At 39.5% G+C, this 22,255-nt stretch overlaps 1 protein-coding gene across 1 annotated transcript; it reads left to right on the top strand.

The window, feature by feature from the left end:
- The first annotated feature begins 18,987 nt into the window (after nt 1-18,987).
- Nucleotides 18,988-21,764, top strand: LOC118272742 (uncharacterized). The gene is made up of 2 exons (XM_035589394.2): nt 18,988-19,220; nt 21,056-21,764. The coding sequence occupies exons 1-2, from the start codon at nt 19,049-19,051 to the stop codon at nt 21,565-21,567; spliced, it is 684 nt and encodes a 227-aa protein (XP_035445287.2). The 5' UTR covers nt 18,988-19,048; the 3' UTR covers nt 21,568-21,764.
- Nucleotides 21,765-22,255: the final 491 nt, after the last annotated feature.

Below are 22,255 nucleotides of genomic sequence, written 5' to 3'. Positions count from 1 at the left end.
AAACATAACATTTGTCGGTACTCGCGTCATATTTCATTGTACACCAGTTTAATTAGGATTTGTTGAGCGCGCGCTCAATTTGGGACCGATTACGTTGAAATATAATGTACTGATACACATTTATAATTGATGATTAATGTTTCAGTGACACAATAATATTTAAAAGAACCATTAATCGACGAGCTGGCTTGAAAAGACTGATTACTGTTGATGAACTAAAAGAGGTGTGGTTTTAAGTGGAGGAGAGCTATGCTTCGGCATTGCTGGGCTGGCTTGACCAGAGTAATACCATGGCCACACAGAAAACCGACGTGGAACAACGCTTGCGTTGTTTCGTTGTGTGAGTGAGGTTACTGGAGGCCCAATTACCTTGCTTCTCAATCTTCCCAATCTATCTATCTTCGCCAGTAGTCCAGAAACGGTCGCCGTAGCCGAAACCGGCATGGAAGGATTATTATTATTATTATGTCTGTTCTTAACATAATCACGGGGCCACAGGGTCCCGGACCTTTGGAAGGCGTACGAGGGGCCGAAGCCAACTCGCAGAGGCCCGTTGAACAATTTTAATCTAAATGTAATGGGACATCAGCCGGCGATTATCCCTGTATGCACTATGGAAGTACACCAAAGGACAATCCCCGGTTGATGCAGGACTATTGTGAGATATGGTAAAAGGAAATGATAGGGATATGGGTGTGGGTGGCTGTGGAATAGTTAACCGGTTAACTATGGGGACTATGGCCCCTGCCCCTGACCAATATTGAAAAATACGGATAAACAGGCAGGGGGTGACTCGCAAACTCAATAGTGGGCCCCCGGAAACGGCCGCTAGCATGTAGCGACAAGGGAAGCAACATCCGTTGAGCTGCTTGAGGAAGGGGAGGCATCCCACGGCTATCAGAGCAATCCCGGAAGTACGGTCAAGACCCCTACCAGCATCTTACTGGGATACGTCCTTCCCCCAAGTGGAGCTGAAGGCAACTCCACTCTTGCGAATCTCCACTCAAACCAGCCGATTAAGGCAAGAGTGAGGTAGGAGAGGCCACTCCGGATAGTCACGAGTACTAACCGGAGTTAAAAAGTAGGGCCTCTCCCGGGAGTCAGGTCCGTGGGGTCGCCACTGCCCAACAGCTCGCCACAAGCTGCCTTGCGGACTTATTATTATTATTATTAATCTATACCCCAACAACCTTTCAATTCCTAACCGACAACCTAGGCCGATAACACACTGGTAAAGTCTTTGGTGTTTCGGGTGTCTATAGGCGGCAACGATTGCTTACCATAAGGTCATCTGTCTGCTTCTTTACCGAAATATACCATAAAAAACACTCTTTTATAGAAACAAAACCAAACACCAACCACCGTTTCAAAAACCCATTAATATGAAACCAAACTCAAACTCACGTACCTTAAACGGAATCACTCAGAGCTCGAATCCGTACAATAAATACTAACTTTCATACGGAACTGTCAAAGCTAATCCGAGATCAGTGTAACGGCTCAAGCAAGGTGTGACTCGAAGGACTTGGTACCTGGCACACTGCCAGCCAAGAACTCAAAATTTATTGCACAACTTTGCCAGAATTTCCTTCTCGATTTAGATACGGGAGTAACTGCCTACTTACAAGCCGAAAGGATTACCTGATAAATTACACCTGCTCGAGATTTTCGAGAGTAATGAAATTAGATTAAGGGTTACGTGTACGTACATTTATTTTTAGATTGAGTTTCTTTGTGTTGTGATGTGATATGGGATGCTGTCAATGATTGTGTTTGGGGATTTTATTTTATTGTTTTGTTGTTATCTTTATTCTGGGGATACTGAGCTTCGATTGAATGGGGTTTTTAATTGAAATGGTTTGTTTATATGAAGCCTTTCTCGCCTTTCGTGGTCATGACCATAATCATGCTTTTTAAAGGGCCTTTTCTAACCGATACTTAGGTTTTATTTTAAGACATTTGCAAAGTACCGTTAGTAATGTACAGCTAAGTCAAAATGTATGGGATTGATCAAAATGTATCTAGTAGCTTGTGAAACATTACAAGTGCATATAATCTTGGCTGCACGGTTGGAACCAAATTCAAACTACAATCAGCACTAAACATTGATCTTTATTTCCTACAAAATAAGAGCTATATTAAGCTATTAAATTTGTACTGCACTCAAGACTCGGTACTTGTATAGTATACTTACTTGACATGTCGTAAGGTACAAAAGTCAGCGAGCGGTATGTTGCTTTGACACGGGCGCGACATTCAACTGGAACCAATGAGAGACGGCCTGGGGATGAAAGTTGGGGCCATAAAGAAAGAGATTTGAATTGTTATAAATATATATGTTCTTTAATTTGCTGGATGCTTCTAACCAGTCGATGTGTGAAAGAAAGTAATTATCAAATGACTTTTTCCGCTAGGGTGAGGCGAAAGGGAATATCAGACTCTTACTGACTAAAAACCATCCCGTTCCTACTATTGCTCTACGAGCCGGAGCCCTGGTAACCCGCTCGGTAGTCCCCATCTCCGGGTTGGGCATCAGCCTTACTGGGCCTCATCTGTGGTGGACTCGAGCCGCGCGTATAATGCAACGCGCCGCAAGGGTGTGGTTCTGGTCGGGCGGCGAGCTACCCGTGCTCACCGTCTCACTTACGTGGCCGGAGATCGTGGCGTGAACCCCGACGCCCGTAGTGCCTCCCGCGATAGCTGGGTTGTGTGAAGGGTTTATCCCTCACGCGCCCCGCCTCCTCCTTAATTGGCATGACTGCTTCGCAGAAAAAGTAGACGAACCTTCCCCAATACTTCCTTTAGGAAATCGAAAGAAAACTACAAAAAAAAAATCTCAACACAATTTTCCATAGCCCCACGCGACGCGAGTGTCACCCACTCACACTTCGAGATCGGGCCGAGTTCGCTTTGATTACGCTTCTTTATCTCTGTCTACCCCAGTACCCTCGACGGACAAAAGACTTCGCCGAATTGTCCCGTAACAGTTCACAGTATAATATATGACGGTATACGTCGCCATCCCGCCAACTACATGTGTTGACCCGACGAATATTCATACTCGTATGTACATATATGGAAAATTGTAACAAATTGTCTTTTTTTGTATGTATTCTTTGTTCTGAAATATTTAGGTAGGTAATATGATATGTAAAGTACAGTATTCTTATTTTTGCAGAGATATATTAATTTAAATGTTTCATGATGTCAACTAGTTTCAAGTCACGTCAGGAGCTCATAATCATGAGCGGCATTACGTGGGAAGACAAATATAAACAGAATCTTGTAAACAGTATTAAGAGTTAAAATAGAGTGTTGTTTACTTTCTAGATTTAGTCATTGATTTCAGACACAAACGATATCATAGCTTCTTTACAAAAAGCCTTCACAGCCATAAAGAATACCCTTATTCTATTTTTACCTCCAAATTAACAATAAAAGTTCTTTGAAGCAGTTCAATATACTTATTTCAAACTCAATTTCATGGGAAACCAATCATTGTATTGATAAATTGAATCAGAGTATCTTCAAGTTCACAGCAACCTTTTGTATCTACGTCAGGCATAGCGCACACCAGCGGAGTTGCGGCGAAGATGCTGACATTAAACCAATTAAATATAAACCTTAACTACAATGGCATACGGATGAAAACGGCATGCCAAAGATGGGAGGTGCTCGGTGCGTTGTTAAGCGATTCCGCTAGTGTGTGCTGGGCTTAAGGTCCCATTTAGCGGTTCGATGACCTCATCCCTGTATCGTATCGTTGGACAGTCTTAGCAACCGATTTCTGTTCAATCAACTGAATGGTAATTAATTAAATAAGTGTTTTTTCGTTGATGTGTCCTTACATACGTTATTTAGTCCCTATTGTAATACAGTTAAGGTTTGTTTTTGATTAAGTCATTGTTCGTTGCTAATTACAATCGTAGCGAAAAACAACATACTTCTATGATTGATATTTATGACATTATTTTTTTATAGATAAGGCCTAGTTCGAACTAATATAAGAATAACCTCACATCGAACCCAGAACAAAGCAAAATGACAGCCAATCGATCATCCGGAGCTGCAGACTACCTAGCAGGTTTACCGGTACTTCGACTCGAAGGGCAGGAGTAGGAACGGGGCGGTTTTTAGTCAGTAAGAGACTGACACTCCCTCTCCCCTCATCCAAGGCGGGAGAAGTCATGATGATATTCCCCCCTTAAAAAAAGCCAATCGATCAAGCAACACTGTATTGTTGTTACGAGTTAAATAAAACAGAAGCAAATATACTACAAACGTATTAAATAAAACTGAAAACAACAACAAACCTTGAGACGACAATGACGAGATAGAAAGAGATAGCATTATACTCAAAAACAACTCAAACAAGAGTATCATTTCAATGTTTATTTATTTATGTTTCGGTAACAACGAAGTGAAGTACTTAATTAACTTCCAGTAGGAACTAAAGCGGCCCTTCAAAACGCAATTCAACTTTTGGCTTTAACAATGGAAAAACAAAAGAAGGGCACAATGCAGTCCACTCCATAAAGGCTTTTTTAGCTATTTACATTATCTGGGGGCACGGTAGTGCCCCCGCCAAGACGAGCCAAGCGAAGCGCAAGCGCAAGGGCACTACCTACCTTTTCTCGAAGCGCTTCGTCGTATTTTTGAACCTTCATAACTTGAGTTTGGGTTATACCAGATAAACAAAATTTTCAGGATATAATGTCAGTGGTAGACTTAATAAACCTCTAAAGTTTCAATTGCATAGCTCTTATACTTTAGATTTTATTGATATCTAAAATACCCCGATTTCGTCACTCACTCACTCACTCACTGATGATCAACAAAATTCTTAGGGTACTTCCTGAAGTCCTAGAAAACTGAAATTTGGTATGTAAGCTAGTATTAGTACCCAAACAACAAAAAAATCCTAAAACTTGGAACTTTTACCCAACCCCTTAAACTAGGGGGTGAAAGTTTGTTCGAGACTTCCGCAACTTTTGACGCTAGAGGTCTGAATGCGGCCGCGGAGGGGTAAAAATCTGAAATAGGGAAACTTAATTCCCTATTTCCTGCTTGAGATCTGAAAATTATACACAAGTACATAGAACACAAACTTTTCATCAAATCAAAACATTATCCTACCCATAAGTACTTAGATATGAATAATATTACTACACTTCACTTCGGTAAGTGTTTATTAATCAACCTATACTTTTGAACATAAGCATCGTAAGTATAGTATGCGCCAACGCCCGCCGCCTGCCCCCTCGTCCCCGCGCAGTAGCTAAAAATAATCGGCCCGTCAGCGAGCGCGGCACCCGAACGCGGGCAGACGCGCGAGGGCAGACGTCGTTGACGGTTGTCTCGTTGAATGAAAAGTTTTCGGAATATTTCGGTGATTTAAAAGTTTGCTATCGCGGAGAAAAAACCATTTGCCTAATATTTAATTGTTAGTAGTTTAGTAGGTAAAGGTTTAGATACTAGTGTTTTAATTTTCATTGATAAAAAGTATTAGGATTACGTTTCCAATTTTCTTATAAATTTAGTAGTTTAGTAGGTGAATAAAATTTGTCGCTCATTTTATCTTTCTATCATAAGCAACCTACAAAAAGAAATGAAATCCCACAAAAACATTTCATGTTAAATGTTGCCAAGACGAGACCATATAGCTCGCACTGTCAAAAAGTAATCAGATCCCGTGTAGAGCCAAGTTTCTAACCCTATACTTTTGAACTGGCGAGTTGGCCGCACGGAAAGAGTTTAGAAGATTGAATAGATTTTTAAGCTCAAGCCCATATGACGAATAGCAAAAAGTCCGTGCGGCCGACTCGCCAGTTCAAAAGTATAGGGTTAGAAACTTGGCTCTACACGGGATCTGATTACTTTTTGACAGTGCGAGCTATATGGTCTCGTCTTGGCAACATTTAACATGAAATGTTTTTGTGGGATTTGATAGAGTAGAAAATAATATCATTTTTCATTGATTGTATGGTTGGTGGGCTGGGCAATCGGCTGCCGCGCAACGTGTAGCGTGTTCTACTTTGTGTGATCCACAAATTGTGGTTTCGGCCTGTGTGTCATGCGTATGTGAACTTGTATGTTTACGATACAGGGGATCCCACGATACAGGGCAAAATCCTAGTGTTAAAAAAAACGTTAATAAAAAGCAAAGCTAAAAGGGGCAAAACAGATGTCACTACTAACGGGTTTGAAATTAATTGGTCGCCGGTAAGTATTTGATCTACATTGCGACACAGAAATCTGTCTTTTTGGTCTTTTCCAGTTAAAGTAATCCACTAAGGTCAAAGAATCCCGATATTAACAAATAACCAAAAATCTAACCACTCACTAAAATACTTAAAATCCCTCTAAAATATCCACAGTACCTATAACCACACTGAATAATGTTCCGGATAAACGCACCAAAGCTTCTATTTTGTGTAGAAACGATTTAGATTATCCGAGAACACAGCACACCAACTTTTCCCGGATCGTCGGTAATCCGACACACAAAGTAAACACGACGCACGCCTTCAAAGCCTTTGTCGTGTTATTTGACAAATTATGCTCTTACCGACTGATAGTATGCAAACAATAATAGACCTTATTTGCTGTTATGAGAGGAGCATTCAAGACTTAGTTTCCTTAACAAAAATACTGTAAAAGTTAGAATATACTTTCTTTCGCGCTGTGGTAAATATTGAAATTTTTGAGAGGAACTGCAATACATTGCTTTGTTTTTGACATGGCTGGTTTAAATTTTTAAACTCATTTTTTTGGTCAAATATTGTCCAAACTTCAAATCTTAGCTCAGTCTACAATTTTATTGAGGACAATATTGTCCACAAATTGTTGCGTTGCGTTTGTAAGTCACACCTTCACCAGTCGCCTAATCTTCTCAATCCCCGATTCCACAATACCCTCAAATTCCCAACTCTCAAAAGGCTGGCAACGCACTTCTAACGCCTATGATGTTACAGTTGTCCATGGGCGGCGGCAATTGCTTCCCATCAGTTCGTTTACAGGCTTATACCATAAAAAAACATAAGTAATACCTATTTATGTGTTCAAGTTTATGTTTAGACAACTTCATGCAAATTCAATCAACCCTTAAATAGAAATACACAGATATTCACTCGAAATTGTTATACTATTTAGTATAAATACCTACCTATATACCTACGCAGATAAGATTACATTCCACTCCAGACAAATTGGTAAGCAAATACTTGAACAGTATCGTTTAAACTACAAAGCCTTATTAATTACACTTACACAACTACAGCCAACCGATCGATACATCCAATTAATATAAATAATTAGAATTCCTATAAATAACTTTTGCAAATATCATTTATTATTGCTTTAGAGAAATATCAAAGTCGATCACGTAAGAACTCGTTTGAATCGAAGCTTTTTATATCGAGTTTAATTATTTTTTTTTTATATAATATGAAGGTACGATATTTGTATTTGTAATTATATTCGTAACTAGCTGTTTGCTCGCGATTTCGAGTGTGTGTATTTGGGTTCTAGATTATCAATATGATGTTCTATAATTTACATGACTTAGAATGAAAAAAATACTTTTAAAAAGCTCATAAGTACTTTACTAAACTTAATCTTCAGATTAAACTTACCACATCACATACCCATCAGCCTATAAGTGGCTATTGCTGGTCAACGGCCTCTTCTCACACGGAGAAGGTTTAAGCATTAATCACCACGCTTGCTCAATGCGAGTTGGCGATTTCAAACTTATAATTAGAAATTACAAGCTCCGTTACTCATGATGTTTTCCTTCACCGTTTGTCAGTGGTGTCTAAATAATCTTATAAAGTACATATAACTCGGAAAAAGTCACGTTGCTACTTATCGTTGGTAGGTTTGGAATACTTATTACTTATGCCAAGGTTGAACCTTTCATGCTAATTACCTAAGTTTAATAATGATTGATTCGCACCATAAGCTTAACCCAAAACTCGTAAAAGAGATAAAAAGTTATTTACAAAATGGAGGTCTGTATCATCCATCAAAAATAATGTCGACAGCACTTCAAACGGTTTTATTCAGATTTGTACGATAAACGAGGACCGCGTCATCAAACTTGGTTAAAGGGTCCAAACTGTATTACCCGCTTGAGGTCCGCCTGGGGTCAAAACAAAAGTTGTTACTTTGCACATCCTGTACCTAAGGTAGTAACATCAGGGATGGGTATATGACATGATTGGATTTTTTTAAACGACTTAAAAAAAATGACTGCCTCGTTGGTGGAGTGGTCGCAAGTGGTCTCGGGTTCGATTCCCGATTCGGGCAAAGTATTCTGTATACTGGGCTTTTTTCGGATTTTCGAAAATTTCTCGGTAGTAGCACGGAGTCTTGAATTGTGTCCAGTATATGGCAATAGGCTCACCCCCTATTACATGGGACTTATAACACAAATGGTGAAAAGTGGGTGTACGTTATATAGCGGCATTACGTGCCGTAATGTGCACCTCTGCCTACCCTTTCGGGGATAACAGGCGTGATGTTGTGTGTGTGTGTTAAAAAAGTCTGATTTTCAGTTTGACCTGCATGTTTGTGCGGGTTACGAATTTAAAGATTGTTGGGGAATCGGGGATTGGGAACATTTGGAAAGGTAATTGGGCGTCCAGTAACCTCACTCACACAACGCAAGCGTTGTTTCACGTCGTTTCCTATGAGGCTGTGGTATCACTCCGGTTGAGCCAGCCCAATCGTGCTGAAGCATGGCTCTCCCACACTTAATCATTTCACTATTATAAGAACTTGAGACGGGATATTTACCATGTTTATTTCGGCACTGTTGCAAGCGCCATGATCACGGATGAAATATCGGAAACTCATCGAAATAAATAAACATGGTAAATATCCCGTCTCAAGTTCTAATAATAGTCTTAGTGACCATGTCAGTTTAAAAACTTAATCATTGCATCTCCTCAAAGGTTCACTCTAAAACACAATAGAGCCAGCCCTAAGAGCTTGATGTAACCGAGATACGCTAAACGACAGCTAACTAGTCGGTAGGTAGATAATGGCTGCCGTGACGTCACCACTCTGCACTGGAGGAACTGGCACAGTTAGCGATCGAACGCAGTTTGATAACTCTGTTCACTGGGCAATGTAATTGTCTACAATCTACAATAGAGGGCTGTTCGAATAATTACATTGTTGTAAATTGGGGTCGCCATTTTGTGACATGTGCTCGTTTTCACATGGATATAGCGTATCTTCCTTTCTAGTAGTGACAGGTCAAGATGATATAGTGATGGTTTTTTTAAGGGGGAAAATCATTTAATGTTTTCTCCCGCCTTGAGTGAGGCGAGGAGTGTCAGACGCTTACTAAATAAAAACCACCCCGTTCCTACTCCTGCTTTTCGAGCCGGAGCCCCGGTAAACCCGCTAGGTAGTCCGCATCACCGCATCAGATAGTGATCAGAGAGTTTAGCTGTTTTCTGTCATTCGAATATCAAGATTATAACCAGCATTTCCTTCGATGTAGCGTATCACACTATGCGGGAGTTAAACCCATAAAACGTTAGCCCAGCACTAACGGAGCTGTCAAATTAAATAAACATGACAGTTTACTACCAAAAACCATAGACAAAAAACAATATAACTTCAAAACAGATAACACAAAACTGTCACGTTATACCATAAACAAACCTTTCCTCTCGTCCTCTTTTCATTTACCGTGATGAATGGGCATCTCACGGTAAATAAAGATGGCGGAGAATGCCCGATGTGTTCGCGCGACACGTTAATGATTGTACTTGTGTTACACCGTTAAAGGGAAATGAGATGTGGACAGCTATTGTTGTTTAGAAAGGTTCTACTGACCACCTGTAGGGGAAAATGTCAAGGGAAATGTACCTATGTATTTTTTTTTTATGGAACAAGCCCGTAAACGAGCACGGTCACCTGATGGTAAGCAATCGCTGCCGCCCATGGACACTTGAAACATCAGAGGCGTTACAAGTGCGTTGCCGGGGTTAGAAATATAAGGGTTGTTAGGAATAAAAGGGTGGTTGGGTAATCGGGGATTGGGCCTCCGGTAACCTCACGCACGCAACTCAAGTGTTGTTTCATGTCGGTTTTCTGCGAGGCCGTGGTATCACTCCAGTCGAGCCGGCCCATTCGTGTCAAAGCATGGCTCTCCCACACTTATAATTACCTACCAAGTTTCTTCATGCGTTTTCATTCCCGTAGAATAGGGATGATGATGGGGTTTGAAAATTAAAAATGTAGGTAAATTAGACAATGAAAAAATATTAGACACGTATTTTTTTATTTCGTTATATATTTCATTTCGTCACATAATATATCATTTTTAAAGTTTAAGAGTGAGAGCAAATAAGTACGTCACTTCTACGTATAAAACGTACCTAGAAGTGACGACACGCGATATTTTAAATCAATATATCTTCAAAAGTATTTGTTTCCGTAAGAAAATAAAAAATACTTGTCTAATATTTTAAAATAATCTACAAGACGGACAATAAAATAAAAATTAGTCATCTACCCTATTTAAAATATATCTTCTAATCTAGTTAGAGAATAACTGGAACCTAGTCCATTCAGACTACATTTGTTCATTTCTGGGAAAATTATGATTGTTCCATTTTAAATAAATTTTCAACAGCGTTAATAAATTGTTATATTGCGTGTTTCATTTGCAAAAAGATTCTGTTTTCTAAAATAAAAACTATTCTACAGTTATTATAGGGTGTCATGTTGAAACGTCTGATAAAAAAATAATAAACTCTACTACTTATAACAAAAAGGTTGCATAAATATTTATAAAAAGAATATTCGTGGTAATAATCCTGGCCGAATCACATTAAGAAACACTTAGGATGCCTTTTATTAAGTTAGCAAAAAATAAATATTATTATGGCCAGTGCTCACTAATTCTAATTTCAAAAAGTTTGCTTGAACGTTATTATTTTTACCAATAAGGCTAGTGAGATACGAGAATCTTGATTTAATTAAATAATATATTTACTGTGGAAATTGAATCTTCTAGAGTCGGTTCATATCTGACTTAAAATACGTGAACGGACCTTTAGGCATTGGTCGTACTAACAAAATAGGTATCATCTGGAGTGTCAACGGTTAATTGTTTTTCTATACGGTACATTTATCGGTTCTGGCGTTACGCGACCGATGATACACGCATCTTCCGTCAGATATGAACGGTCCTTTTTTTTATACTTAGGTCAAAATGTTATAAATTAAGTACCTATTAGGTAAGCTTATTCACACAATATATTTTTTATTATACTGAATATAAAATAATTCGTAAGTTTTTTTTTCGTATTAAATTCTTAACCTTATAGACATTATTTCGGATTGGTACGTGAACAGAATTCCAGTTTCATTAAAACATTACCATTTGGTAATTGTACAGCTTTTCTCCGCATACGAATTAACATAATACATATAAACAAACTGAAACCCAGACTTTGATCAAAAGACCCATCTTGCCAGCCATATTTGTCTAATGAAATACCTTGAAGCTAAGTTTTGTAACTAAATCCAATCTTGGCCTTAATAGGATCGTCTATGTTTGAATTCATCCCAACTCTTACAATAAAGAGGGAACATTTGATTGTTTGTTTGTATGATGCCTTTTTAATATTTGTCAACTTTTTTTAGTAAGGAAAATCATCCAATGACTTTTCCCGCTTTGGGCGAGGCGAGAGGGAGTGTCAGACTCTTACTGACTAAAGGCGGATTACCTAACGGGTTTACCGGGGCTCCGGCTCGAAGGGTGGAAGTAGGAACGAGGTGGTTTTTAGTCAGTAAGAGTCTGACACTCCCTCTCGCCTCGCCTTGGCGAGAGAAGTTATTCTCGTCAAAGAAAGTGTAGAGCAACGTTTATAAAAAAAAACAAAAGCATCATTAGCCCTTAGACGTCTATCGTAGTACTAAAGAAAGGCCTCCCCTTATTCCTCTATACCAAAACTACCACTTGCCTATTGTATCTAATAGCTCTCCACGACTCATCAGTCCACCTAGCAGAAACGAAACTTTGGTAAAAATATTGCAGAATGATTCTTCTTGACTTTGATTCTTTCATATCAAAGAAATCATTTTGACGCATCGGACGCTAAGTCTAACTTTTGTAGTCAAAACGAGAGAAATCTTTCAACTAGGCAGGTGAAGCCGCAGGTAGAAGTTAGTGTAACATAAATCCGCCCGTTCCATGTTGGCTGTGTTGTAATGTAAAGTCCGTCGGATCTCCGAGCTTTGTGCGCCAAACTTGCTAATTGCACCCGATTCATTAACTACAGGCAAATCATGTCTTACGTGTTACATTGTTTGTATCATTCTTGTCTTACTTTCCTTTATTTTAGGTATGCGTTAGTTTTTTTTCGCGATATCATGTTAATGGCTTATTTTTTAAATGGGTGTCACACTCTTACTGACTAGAAACCACCCCGTTCCTACTCCTGCTTTGAGCCGGAGACCCGGTAATCTTTTAAGTTCGCAACTCCGGATCGGGCATCAGCCCTATTGGGCCCTATCTGTGGTGGTCTGGTGGCTCTTTGAGGCGCGCGCGGAATGCGACGCACTGGGTCTGGTATTGTGTTGATGGTAAAGATGTTTCCACCAGAGATGTGCTATGTAGCTAAAATACAAAAACATAATAACTAAGCTGTAAAACTGACTGTTTCTACTGATTCTAAGCTATGTAGCTGTGCGAGGAAGATGCGCAACTGGAGTACGGGATGCATCGATAGTAGGCCATCCATAGCACACATCTTTCCATAAAGAAAACATAGCTTAGCTGAGTCTGTTTCCATCAGTGCTAAGCTATGTGTACCAATAAATATGATTGGTGAAAGCCAAACGCATCCACAGCAACGTAGCATAGCACATATCTGGTGGAAAAGCACGCTAAGAATCGCAACTTTCAAAATTCGAAGTGTAACTTTACTTTTCACCAAAAATGTGGTCGTTTTGCCATATAATCGGAACCTCATACCAGACTACATGCTATTCTTTTTTGTATTTGATGGATCGACGTTTGGTCGCTATCTTGCCTGGTGGGAAGTGATGATGCGGCCTACGATGGAGGACGTGCCCATGAGCAACCTATTCACTCGGGCCTTGAAGACACCCAGGTTATACCCATCAGGAAATTAAATATTAATATGAAATTTCAAAAAATCGAATCCGTCTTGGGTAACTACAGCTTTACAACCTCTGTACCAACGAGGCAATCTATCTATCTGTGTAATCCTATTTTACTATTCAATGCCAGCAAATTTGTTCCACTTTGTTCTAACTAGTAGATAGAGAATATAGTATTAGAATGAAATCCGTTGTGAACTAAAATGGGATGTGGGAACAGAAAACTGAATTAGATGTCAATGAATATATTTTCCAGGCGAGCGAGGTCACAGCCACAGCTAGTACAGCGGGATTATGTTGCATATAATATACATATATGTAGAATTTAAATGGCATCACATATGTATGCGAGATTTTACACAGATCCACGTAAATTACGTATTAGGAATAAGCTTGACTGCCTCATTTGGCCGAGTAGTTGCAAGTGCGACTCAAACAAGGGGTTTCTGGTTAGATTCCCGGGTCGGGCGAAGTATTACTGGGCTTTTTGGACGGAGTCTGGAAATGTGCCCGTTATATGGCAATAGGCTCACCACCTATTACATGGGACTTACAACATAAATGTGAAATGTGGGTGTGCATTGGCATTATGTGCCGTAATGTGCACGTTAAAAAAATTAAGTACTAAAATATTAATTCCACCTAATTTATTAAACTAGTCGCTTACCACGGCTGTGCATCATTGTACATGGGTAAAATTCTCCGACTATGCCCGACACAATATCAATTTGCTCTTTTAGGCTAGGGTTAAAATTTACCCATGTTTTCAAAACAGGTGTTATAATAACGTCATTACATTAAAAGTATGTTCATACAGTATTCACAATTTTTGTACACCCCGAATAACACATTCCACTCAAAATTAATGCTGAAACATTACGTAACAAGAGCCCGTGGACGCGTCATCATCATCTCACAAAGAGGAACATTTAAAACCAATTTAATCTGGTTTAAACCGGTTCGTTCCGGTTACAACTCGTTTATTCCAGTTCCACGGCTAATTTCCCCTGAAGCTCGCATATTATGGGGTTATATTTTATGCGAATGCGTAATTTTATGTGTTGTACGTTAATTCGTATGTTGACCGGGAATTAGAGAATGACTATGTAATGTTTTGCGGGAGTTATTAATGGCACCATTTGTGTGTTCTCTCATTCTTGCTTACTTTTGCCGGATTTCCTGCTTTTTAGCTATAAATATTAGAGAGCGTCTAAAAAATTTATCAGACCAGATGCATGCCAAGATTTTTCACAGGTAATACACGTGAAATTGGGTGCTGAAACTACTAACATGGATTGAAAGTCACCACAGTAAACCTGTGCCTCTTGTAAGTTCCTCACCATTAATCTTCGAGCACTAAACGAAGCTAAAAGAAAACTCCAAAAACACAACAGCCCCAATCCGATATTAATTGACAAGCACAGACCACACAACTACATATCGACGGTTGAAAGGAAATAGGGTATAAGCGACAAAAAATTAAATATTCAGGAGAGCCGTTTAAACTCGTCGGAAAGAATACTAGGAATTTTTTTTTGCTAGTGTATAATCGCCAAAAATCATCGTAGAGCCATGAGAGTAAGCGCATTCGAAAGAGCGGAAAATTTTACGTAGGATGAGTCCCGTTACGTAGAATGAGTGATGATCAAAAATGAGTTTATTATGCTATCATAATAAACTCTTTTTTGACCAAAATGTCGCTTATACCCTATTTTCTTTTAACCGTCGATATACAGACCTGCTCGTAGGTAGCCAAAAGTAGCATGGTCGTTAATTGGACATATCGTATGACGTCACGGATATCCGATACCATCAGCCGACCGGGAGTAATTGAGACGTAACAAGATCACTCGGTAGTCGACCGACCTACAAGTACGCCGATATTTCATAGGTCAGACTCATTTTTTTTAATGTTTTTTTTTATGGTGTTGTGGTGCGAAACTCTGTGTTGGGGTGGTATGAATGTGTGGGTACATTCATGTATAGGAAAGTATGATAATAAAGTGTGATGGAAAAAATTAATTAAAATTCTGTAAACTTTCAAAAAAATTCGAGTTTTCTCATTTAGAAATTCATCATTATGATTTCGGCTTAATTACGTAACTGTTTGATGAAGAACTCGACTAGTTTATAATGTTAAGAGATCTGATTGAATGTTTCTGTTGCCTTGTTAAATTAGAACTATTTTTTTTTCAAACATTGCCCCATACTATGATTTTTTCCTGTATGGAGCTGTCAAATTAAATAAACATGACAGTATTTTTTTAAATGTTGCCCCACTCTATGATTTTCTCTGTGTCGTGGGTTCGTTTACAAACATACAATTTCACATGCACATGACTCCCAGACCCGAAACAACAATTTTTGTCACATAAAGAGTTGCTCCGTGCGGGAATCGAACCCGCTACACGTTGCGCGGTAGCCTGTTGCCTAGCCACCGCGCCAACCGTGCAGTCAAATTATACCAATTATACTCTTTATTTTGTTCCTCCTCCCCAATTCTTAACACGGAACCAAACAATTCTAAGAGCAAAGACTGCGTACATAATATGTACCCCTTAATCTGCCAAACTCGGAAGAGTAATTTGTTCTCGTGTATAATCCAAGTTCGTCACTAATTTGAATATTACAGGCCTGTCCTGAATCAATGTGCGTATTTTAATGATAACCTCGTTCGTAAAGTGGCCACATGTGGCGCCACTTTCGATTTGAAATTCTCAGTAACTAGGTAGTAGGGTGGTTCGGCTAATTTAACTACATTAGTAAATGATAAATGATATTTATTTCTGTAAGTAGGTTATAAAATAACACTTTTACACGTCAATATTTCAAATAGCTAGATGAGGCCGGCATTTCCAATCCGACTACTCTGAGAAGAAATGCCGAAACAAACTCAGAGGTCATAGTCTCTTTTAAAGTCCAGACAATGAAATAGAGGATAATGTGAGAGAACCGTGCAAGCTGATTCTGTAGTGGTCTTTAGAGGAAAGAACCACAACAGTATGAGCGGACCTGTTCAGATGGCAGTAAGCATGTATCAGTTTACAATCAGTTCAGCTAACGGCTGTTCGGCGGCTAACGGCTGAATGATCCGACGAATAATACCAACCAACGTTACGCTACTAGCAACGTCACGCCTTTTATCCCCTAAGGGGTAGGCAGAGGTGTACATTATGGCACGTAATGCCGCTATACAATGTACGCCCACTTTTCACCATTTGTGTTATAAGTCCCATGTAATTGGGGGTGAGCCTATTGCCATATACCGAGCACATTCCAGACTCCGTGCTACTACTGAGAAATTTTCGAAAAACCTAACAAAGCACCGTACCTAATTTTTTGCCTGACTCGGAAATCGAACCCGAGACCTCTTGCCCGGCAGTCGCACTTGTGACCACTTGACCAACGAGGTATTCACTATATAGTCAATGAGTTAAAATTAATTGTTATTTTGGTCGGGATGTCGTGTGTATTTGAAATTGTATGTTTGTAAACGCATCCACGACACAGGAGAAAATCTTAGTGCTAAGCAACGTTTTTAAAAAAAGCATTGAATGTTAGTACCTATTTAAGTTACTATGAAAGAAAAGTACGACTTTTTGACAGGAATATAATACACTTATAATCAGTCGTACACTAAATGCCCTTAAAATGTCCAACCATAATCTAACTACCACACTCAGAGTCATTTAATACTTACTTAAACTATTCTTTAGTAACGATTTTGTATGGAAAACAATTGCTAAAGACTGGGTTAAGTTAATTATCACCATTAAATGACTCTGAGTGCGCGAGTAAGAATGTTTTCTTTCATGATGAATATTATACGCTAAAACAATGTCAAGACAGAAACTACATGAGATGCAAGCTCCGTATGTAACAAGTTTAACTTGTTGACTAACATAAGCTTGTACTGTTCGCTTGCAGTCTTGTAACATGTGTTGTCTTACAAATCTCACGAAACAACACACATTATGTAGTTACATATACATGTGCATAATGAAACTTAGAGAACAAAGACGAACATTAAGATAAATGTAAGTTTTCAAATAGATATAAGTTTTTAAACTGAAATGGTCACTAACATATATTACTAACATATAGTCAAACAAAACTGTAAACATGAATTTTAGACATCTATTTGAAACTATTATTAGAACTTATTACGGGATATTTACCAAATAGGAAACTCACCAAATTGAATAAACATGGTAAATATCCCGTAATAAGTTCTAATAATAGTTTCAAATAGATGTCTAAAATTCATGTTTACAGGTTTGTTTGACTATAATATACAATTAAATATTCTATCCATAAGTGTGGGAGAGCCATGCTTCGGCACGAATGGGCCGGCTCGACCGGAGTGATACCACGGCCTTACAAAAAATCGACGTGAAACAACGCTTGCGGTGTGTGAGTGAGGGTACCGGAGGCCCAATTACTCCCCTCCCCAATCTTCCCAATCTCGGATTCTCTAAAACTCTTAAATGCCTATCCCGCAAAAACTAGTGCCCACTTGTAACGCATCTGGGATTTCAGGTGTCCATGGGCAGTGGCGATTGCTTACCATCAGGTGCTCCGTCTGCTCGTTTACTGACTTATACCATACTCCTGTATCGTGAGTGCGTTTACAAACACACAAGTTCGCACACACATGACACCCAGACCCGAAACAACGATTTATGGATCACACAATGGCAGTCGATGCAGCCACCGCGCCAACCCGTCATGCAAATTGTACTGCTTCTCATATCCTACTTTTATCCGTATAACAAAATCTACCTTTGATTCAGCCGTGCATTTGTGCAAGTATTATAAAACATCACTCTCATTTTCTCTAGCATGCTAATCTACTCGCCATCTCCGAGTCAAGTACCTCTTAAAAAGTATAAAAGCAATTTCGTAAACAGCATTATTCAATAAGAGACAAAGCATTCGCTTTAGATGCGTGTTTACGAGCATATTGTCGACAGACTTATCGCCGAGCGTTCGATCACAAATACACTGCCTTAGGAATTCAATTTGGGAGCTTTTAACACATAATGGAATTTGCGGTGCGTCCCCAAAACAACGGATTTGATGCATAAAGTACAATTTCCTGGTGTATTATGAGCTGGATGTATCAACGATGTTTACGAGGAACATTACGCGATAATATTAGAGATATATTATTCTCTGGAGAGGTATTGTTATGTAAACATAGTCATAATCTATGTTTTGATGACTTGAATTTATCACACAAAATTGTACGTGACGTTGTACTGTGATGTCAAAGTCAAAATCAAAATTATTTATTTCAAATAGACCGAGAAGGCACTTTTGAACGTCATATTGCAACATCCCATATATTGTTTTTTTTTTAATATAGCTATATAAAGTAATTTATAACCTAACAATGTTTCAAAGCTATTTAAATGCGTAAGTAATTTATTAATTTACGTAATACTAACATAATCCATTGTAACACTATGATTTGTTATTTTATATGAAAACTGTTCAAGTACATACATTGTGAAAATAAAAGACTAATTGACCATTCATCCGTACCAAGTTGCAATAGTTAAAATGTTTATTACATAAAGCAAGGGCTGTCTCATTAGGACGTCATGGTGACGTTGCCAGTTAGCTACGTATCCAAGCAGGTATTATTGGAATGTGTGCGAACCAAACAAACTTGAACGCGACGCACGGTTTGGCAACGCCGCCAAGTTGGAGGCGAGGCCACGAGCTACAGCTGCGTGTGGCTACTCCTGGCCGCCTGGCGACGTTGCCACTATGGCGCACACGAATAAACTGCATCTCGCTCACTCACTCAGTCGCCAGTCGCCAGTTGAAACTGTCGCATGTCGGACGCCATTTTGCTCGACCAGTTGCAATATTGCTTTTTGTTATAATAATGAGTTTCGATACTGCAAATTTTATAATGGAAGTAAAAAATCGTCCCTGTTTATGGGATAGTACATCAACTGATTATTCCGATAGAAACTTAAAAAGTAAATGTTGGAACGAATTAGTGGACATATTTAAAGAAAAAGACGTGATGACAAAGCAAGAAAAACATCAACTAGGTAAGTAGAATTACATTTAGTAACTTTTAGGTATTTGTATACACGGCAACACATCAAGTATACAAAACCAGTTTATCATGGTCTCGCTTTGTATGATTTTTCTATATATTCGACGGTCAGTTTATACTTGTTAATACAGTCAAATACCCGCGCCGGACTGGAGAATCTAGCTAAAGACTGCCTCGGTGAGATCTCGCGTTGGGGTGAACGTAATCGATTAACTTTTGCACCACATAAAACTTACCAGCTATTGCTTAAAGGAAACTTGAAATCATGGCCGTCCATTAAATTCAAAAACGTTCCCGTAAAACGCAAGAAGTCGGTTTGCTATCTCGGTCTAGTCTTAGAAAAAAACTTTTCTTTTATTGAACATATTTAGGCTATTAGTGAGAAAGCCAAAAATAATTTCTATGCACTCACGCGAATTTCGAAGGCTACCTGGGGTCTCTCTTTTCTTACGCTCAAAACCATATATGGAGCAACCTACCTGGGATGCGTGTGCTACGGGGCACCAGTATGGGCTGATAGGGCCACAATAGGCGCGGTACGGCGGAAGCTTCTTCAAGGTCAGCGTCTAGCCTTGATCTTTCTGTGTAAGGCTTATAGGACGGTTAGCACAGAGGCCCTACCTGTGCTCGCGGGACTACTTCCAGTCGATCTTGAGGTGCAGCGACGTGCTGCTATGTATTACAATGCGAGACCTAACTTTTCCGCAAACTTTCTAGCACAACGTGATCGAAACAAAATTGCTAGACTGCTTAAGCCATTAACGGACGTCTGGGATGAGCTTCTAATTGAATGGCAGTGCAGATGGGAATCTTCCACCAAGGGCCGTCACCTTTACCAGTTCTTTCCATCCGTGCATGAGCGACTGGAGAGGACATGGTTGGAGGTGGATCACTGTGTTGCCCAGTTTCTTACTGGCCATGGCAACTTTAAAAGCAAATTGTTCTCATTTAAACTCGTTGATTCACCATGGTGCCAATGTTCGACAGCGGAGTTGCAACATGAGCAATCCGCCCATCACATACTCTGGGAGTGTGGTCTCTGGCAATCTGAGCGTAACACTATGTTAGATAATTTAATTGTTTCATCAGGTGTAGTCTATTATACGGACCTTGTGGAGTCTAGAACGAATTTCCGTGCGTTTAGTTATTGGAAGCAAGTATAACGGCTCACACATAGGACCCACTTAGTTTTAAGTCAAATTTCCGTGGTGCTTGGCGACTGGGCTTCTCCCAGTTGTGAAGTCTCTTTGTGCCTAAAGGCTTAAGTCATTCTGTCTCCTGCATTAAATTCACCGAGGGAAGTGGAAACTATCGTTTTCTTTTCTTCTCCTCTAATAATATCTTCTGATTTATTTCGTTGCGGGATCCAAGACAGTCATTCATGTCCCTGGGACGCGCCGGACTTCAATGTTCCGGTGTTTTCATGGTTGTATCTACTGTAGATCCTGGCTTACAGGAGTTGCAGCGGTGTGGGAGGTTGTGGCGGGCTTGTCAAAAAAAAAAAAAAACGTTACCTGCTATCTGTATATTTTAAGATACCTGCTCCTCATGCATGAGGGTTCGAAACCTACCAACGGCAAGTACCGATGTGACTTTTTCCGAGTTATATGTACTTTCTAAGATTATTTAGACACCACTGACAAACGGTGAAGGAAAAGGCGAGGAAACCTATTATAAGTTGGAAATCGCCAACCCGCATTGAGCAAGCGTGGTGATGAATGCTCAAATTTCCTCCGTGTGAGAAAAGGGTTTGGTCAACTGTGGCCATTAATAGACTGACTGATTGATTGATGAAAGGTTATATTAATAACAAATCCTTTTTTCCAGTTTATACTTTACAAAAGAGATGGAAAGGCATCCGTGGCTGCTTCACACGAGAACTGAACCGGCAAAAATCTTTGAAATCCGGGAATACTGGACCACGTAAAAGCGAATATGTATTTTTTAAACAACTACTGTTTCTACAGAAGGTTGTGGCATTAAGAGAGCCTGAGGTAGTAGAAGAACGTGAAGTTCCCGAGCCATCAACAGACTCCGAAACAACAGACCGTGAGGTTGAAACGACAGATCTAGACTTACAACAAGACCGTCTCCCAAAAAGAATAAAAACTAAGCAAGAAACAGAAGAAGACCAATTTCTAATAGCCCTAAAAAGGTCTATTAAACGTAGAGAAGAATATAAAGCACTAAATCAAGACGAGGACAGATTATTCATGCTGTCTTTAGTTGGGACTTTGAAACAAGTGCCTCCCCATAAGAAAATGGCGACTAAGATCAAAATAATGTCCGTGCTTGAAGAAGCAACTAGCTCTGTATACAACGTTGTTGATAGTGCATAGAACTGAGGAATACTTCTACGTGTAACTGCCGCACTCAGAGACATTTAATGATTACTTAAACTTTGCCTTGGTAACGATTTTGTACCGAAAACAATTGCTAAGGACGGGGTTAAGTAACCATTAAAGTGAGCATCCACAGGCCCGCATCGTACGCATTCCGTATGACGACGTACGATGCAGATCAGTGGATACAGTTGTATGAGTTTCTGTACAAAACAAACTAAAATCGTTGCGTGCGGAGCGTGCGATGCGTACGATGCGGGCCTGTGGTTCTTAAATGTCTCCGAGTTCAGCAGATAGTACATTATATCATTGATGTCAGTACTCAGTGAAGTATAGCAGTATCCAGGCCTGTGCCGCTGCTAAGGGCTTTACTTGTCCGTTGCGCTACGATACGTCGTTGCAGCATCGATTTCCATATATTTTTATTATATACACTTGTCAATGTATCGACGGACAATAAATTAAGCAGGAGGGAGAGTGATGCCCTGCATCGATGGATAGTTATAATGTTAAATTAATTATTATGTTATCGGCTTACTCACGTAATTGTTTGACGAGGAACTCGACTAGTTTCAAGCCATGCTAGAGGCTCATATTAATGAGCAGCATTCCGCGACACACGACGCGGCGATTGTCGCGCTGCTACTAACATAATAATTAATTTAGTATGTCTCACGAAAGGACA

The sequence above is a fragment of the Spodoptera frugiperda genome, chromosome 4, assembly GCF_023101765.2.
Source record: "Spodoptera frugiperda isolate SF20-4 chromosome 4, AGI-APGP_CSIRO_Sfru_2.0, whole genome shotgun sequence".
Taxonomy (NCBI): Eukaryota; Metazoa; Arthropoda; class Insecta; order Lepidoptera; family Noctuidae; genus Spodoptera; species Spodoptera frugiperda.
This window is presented reverse-complemented; position numbering and strand designations above follow the sequence as displayed.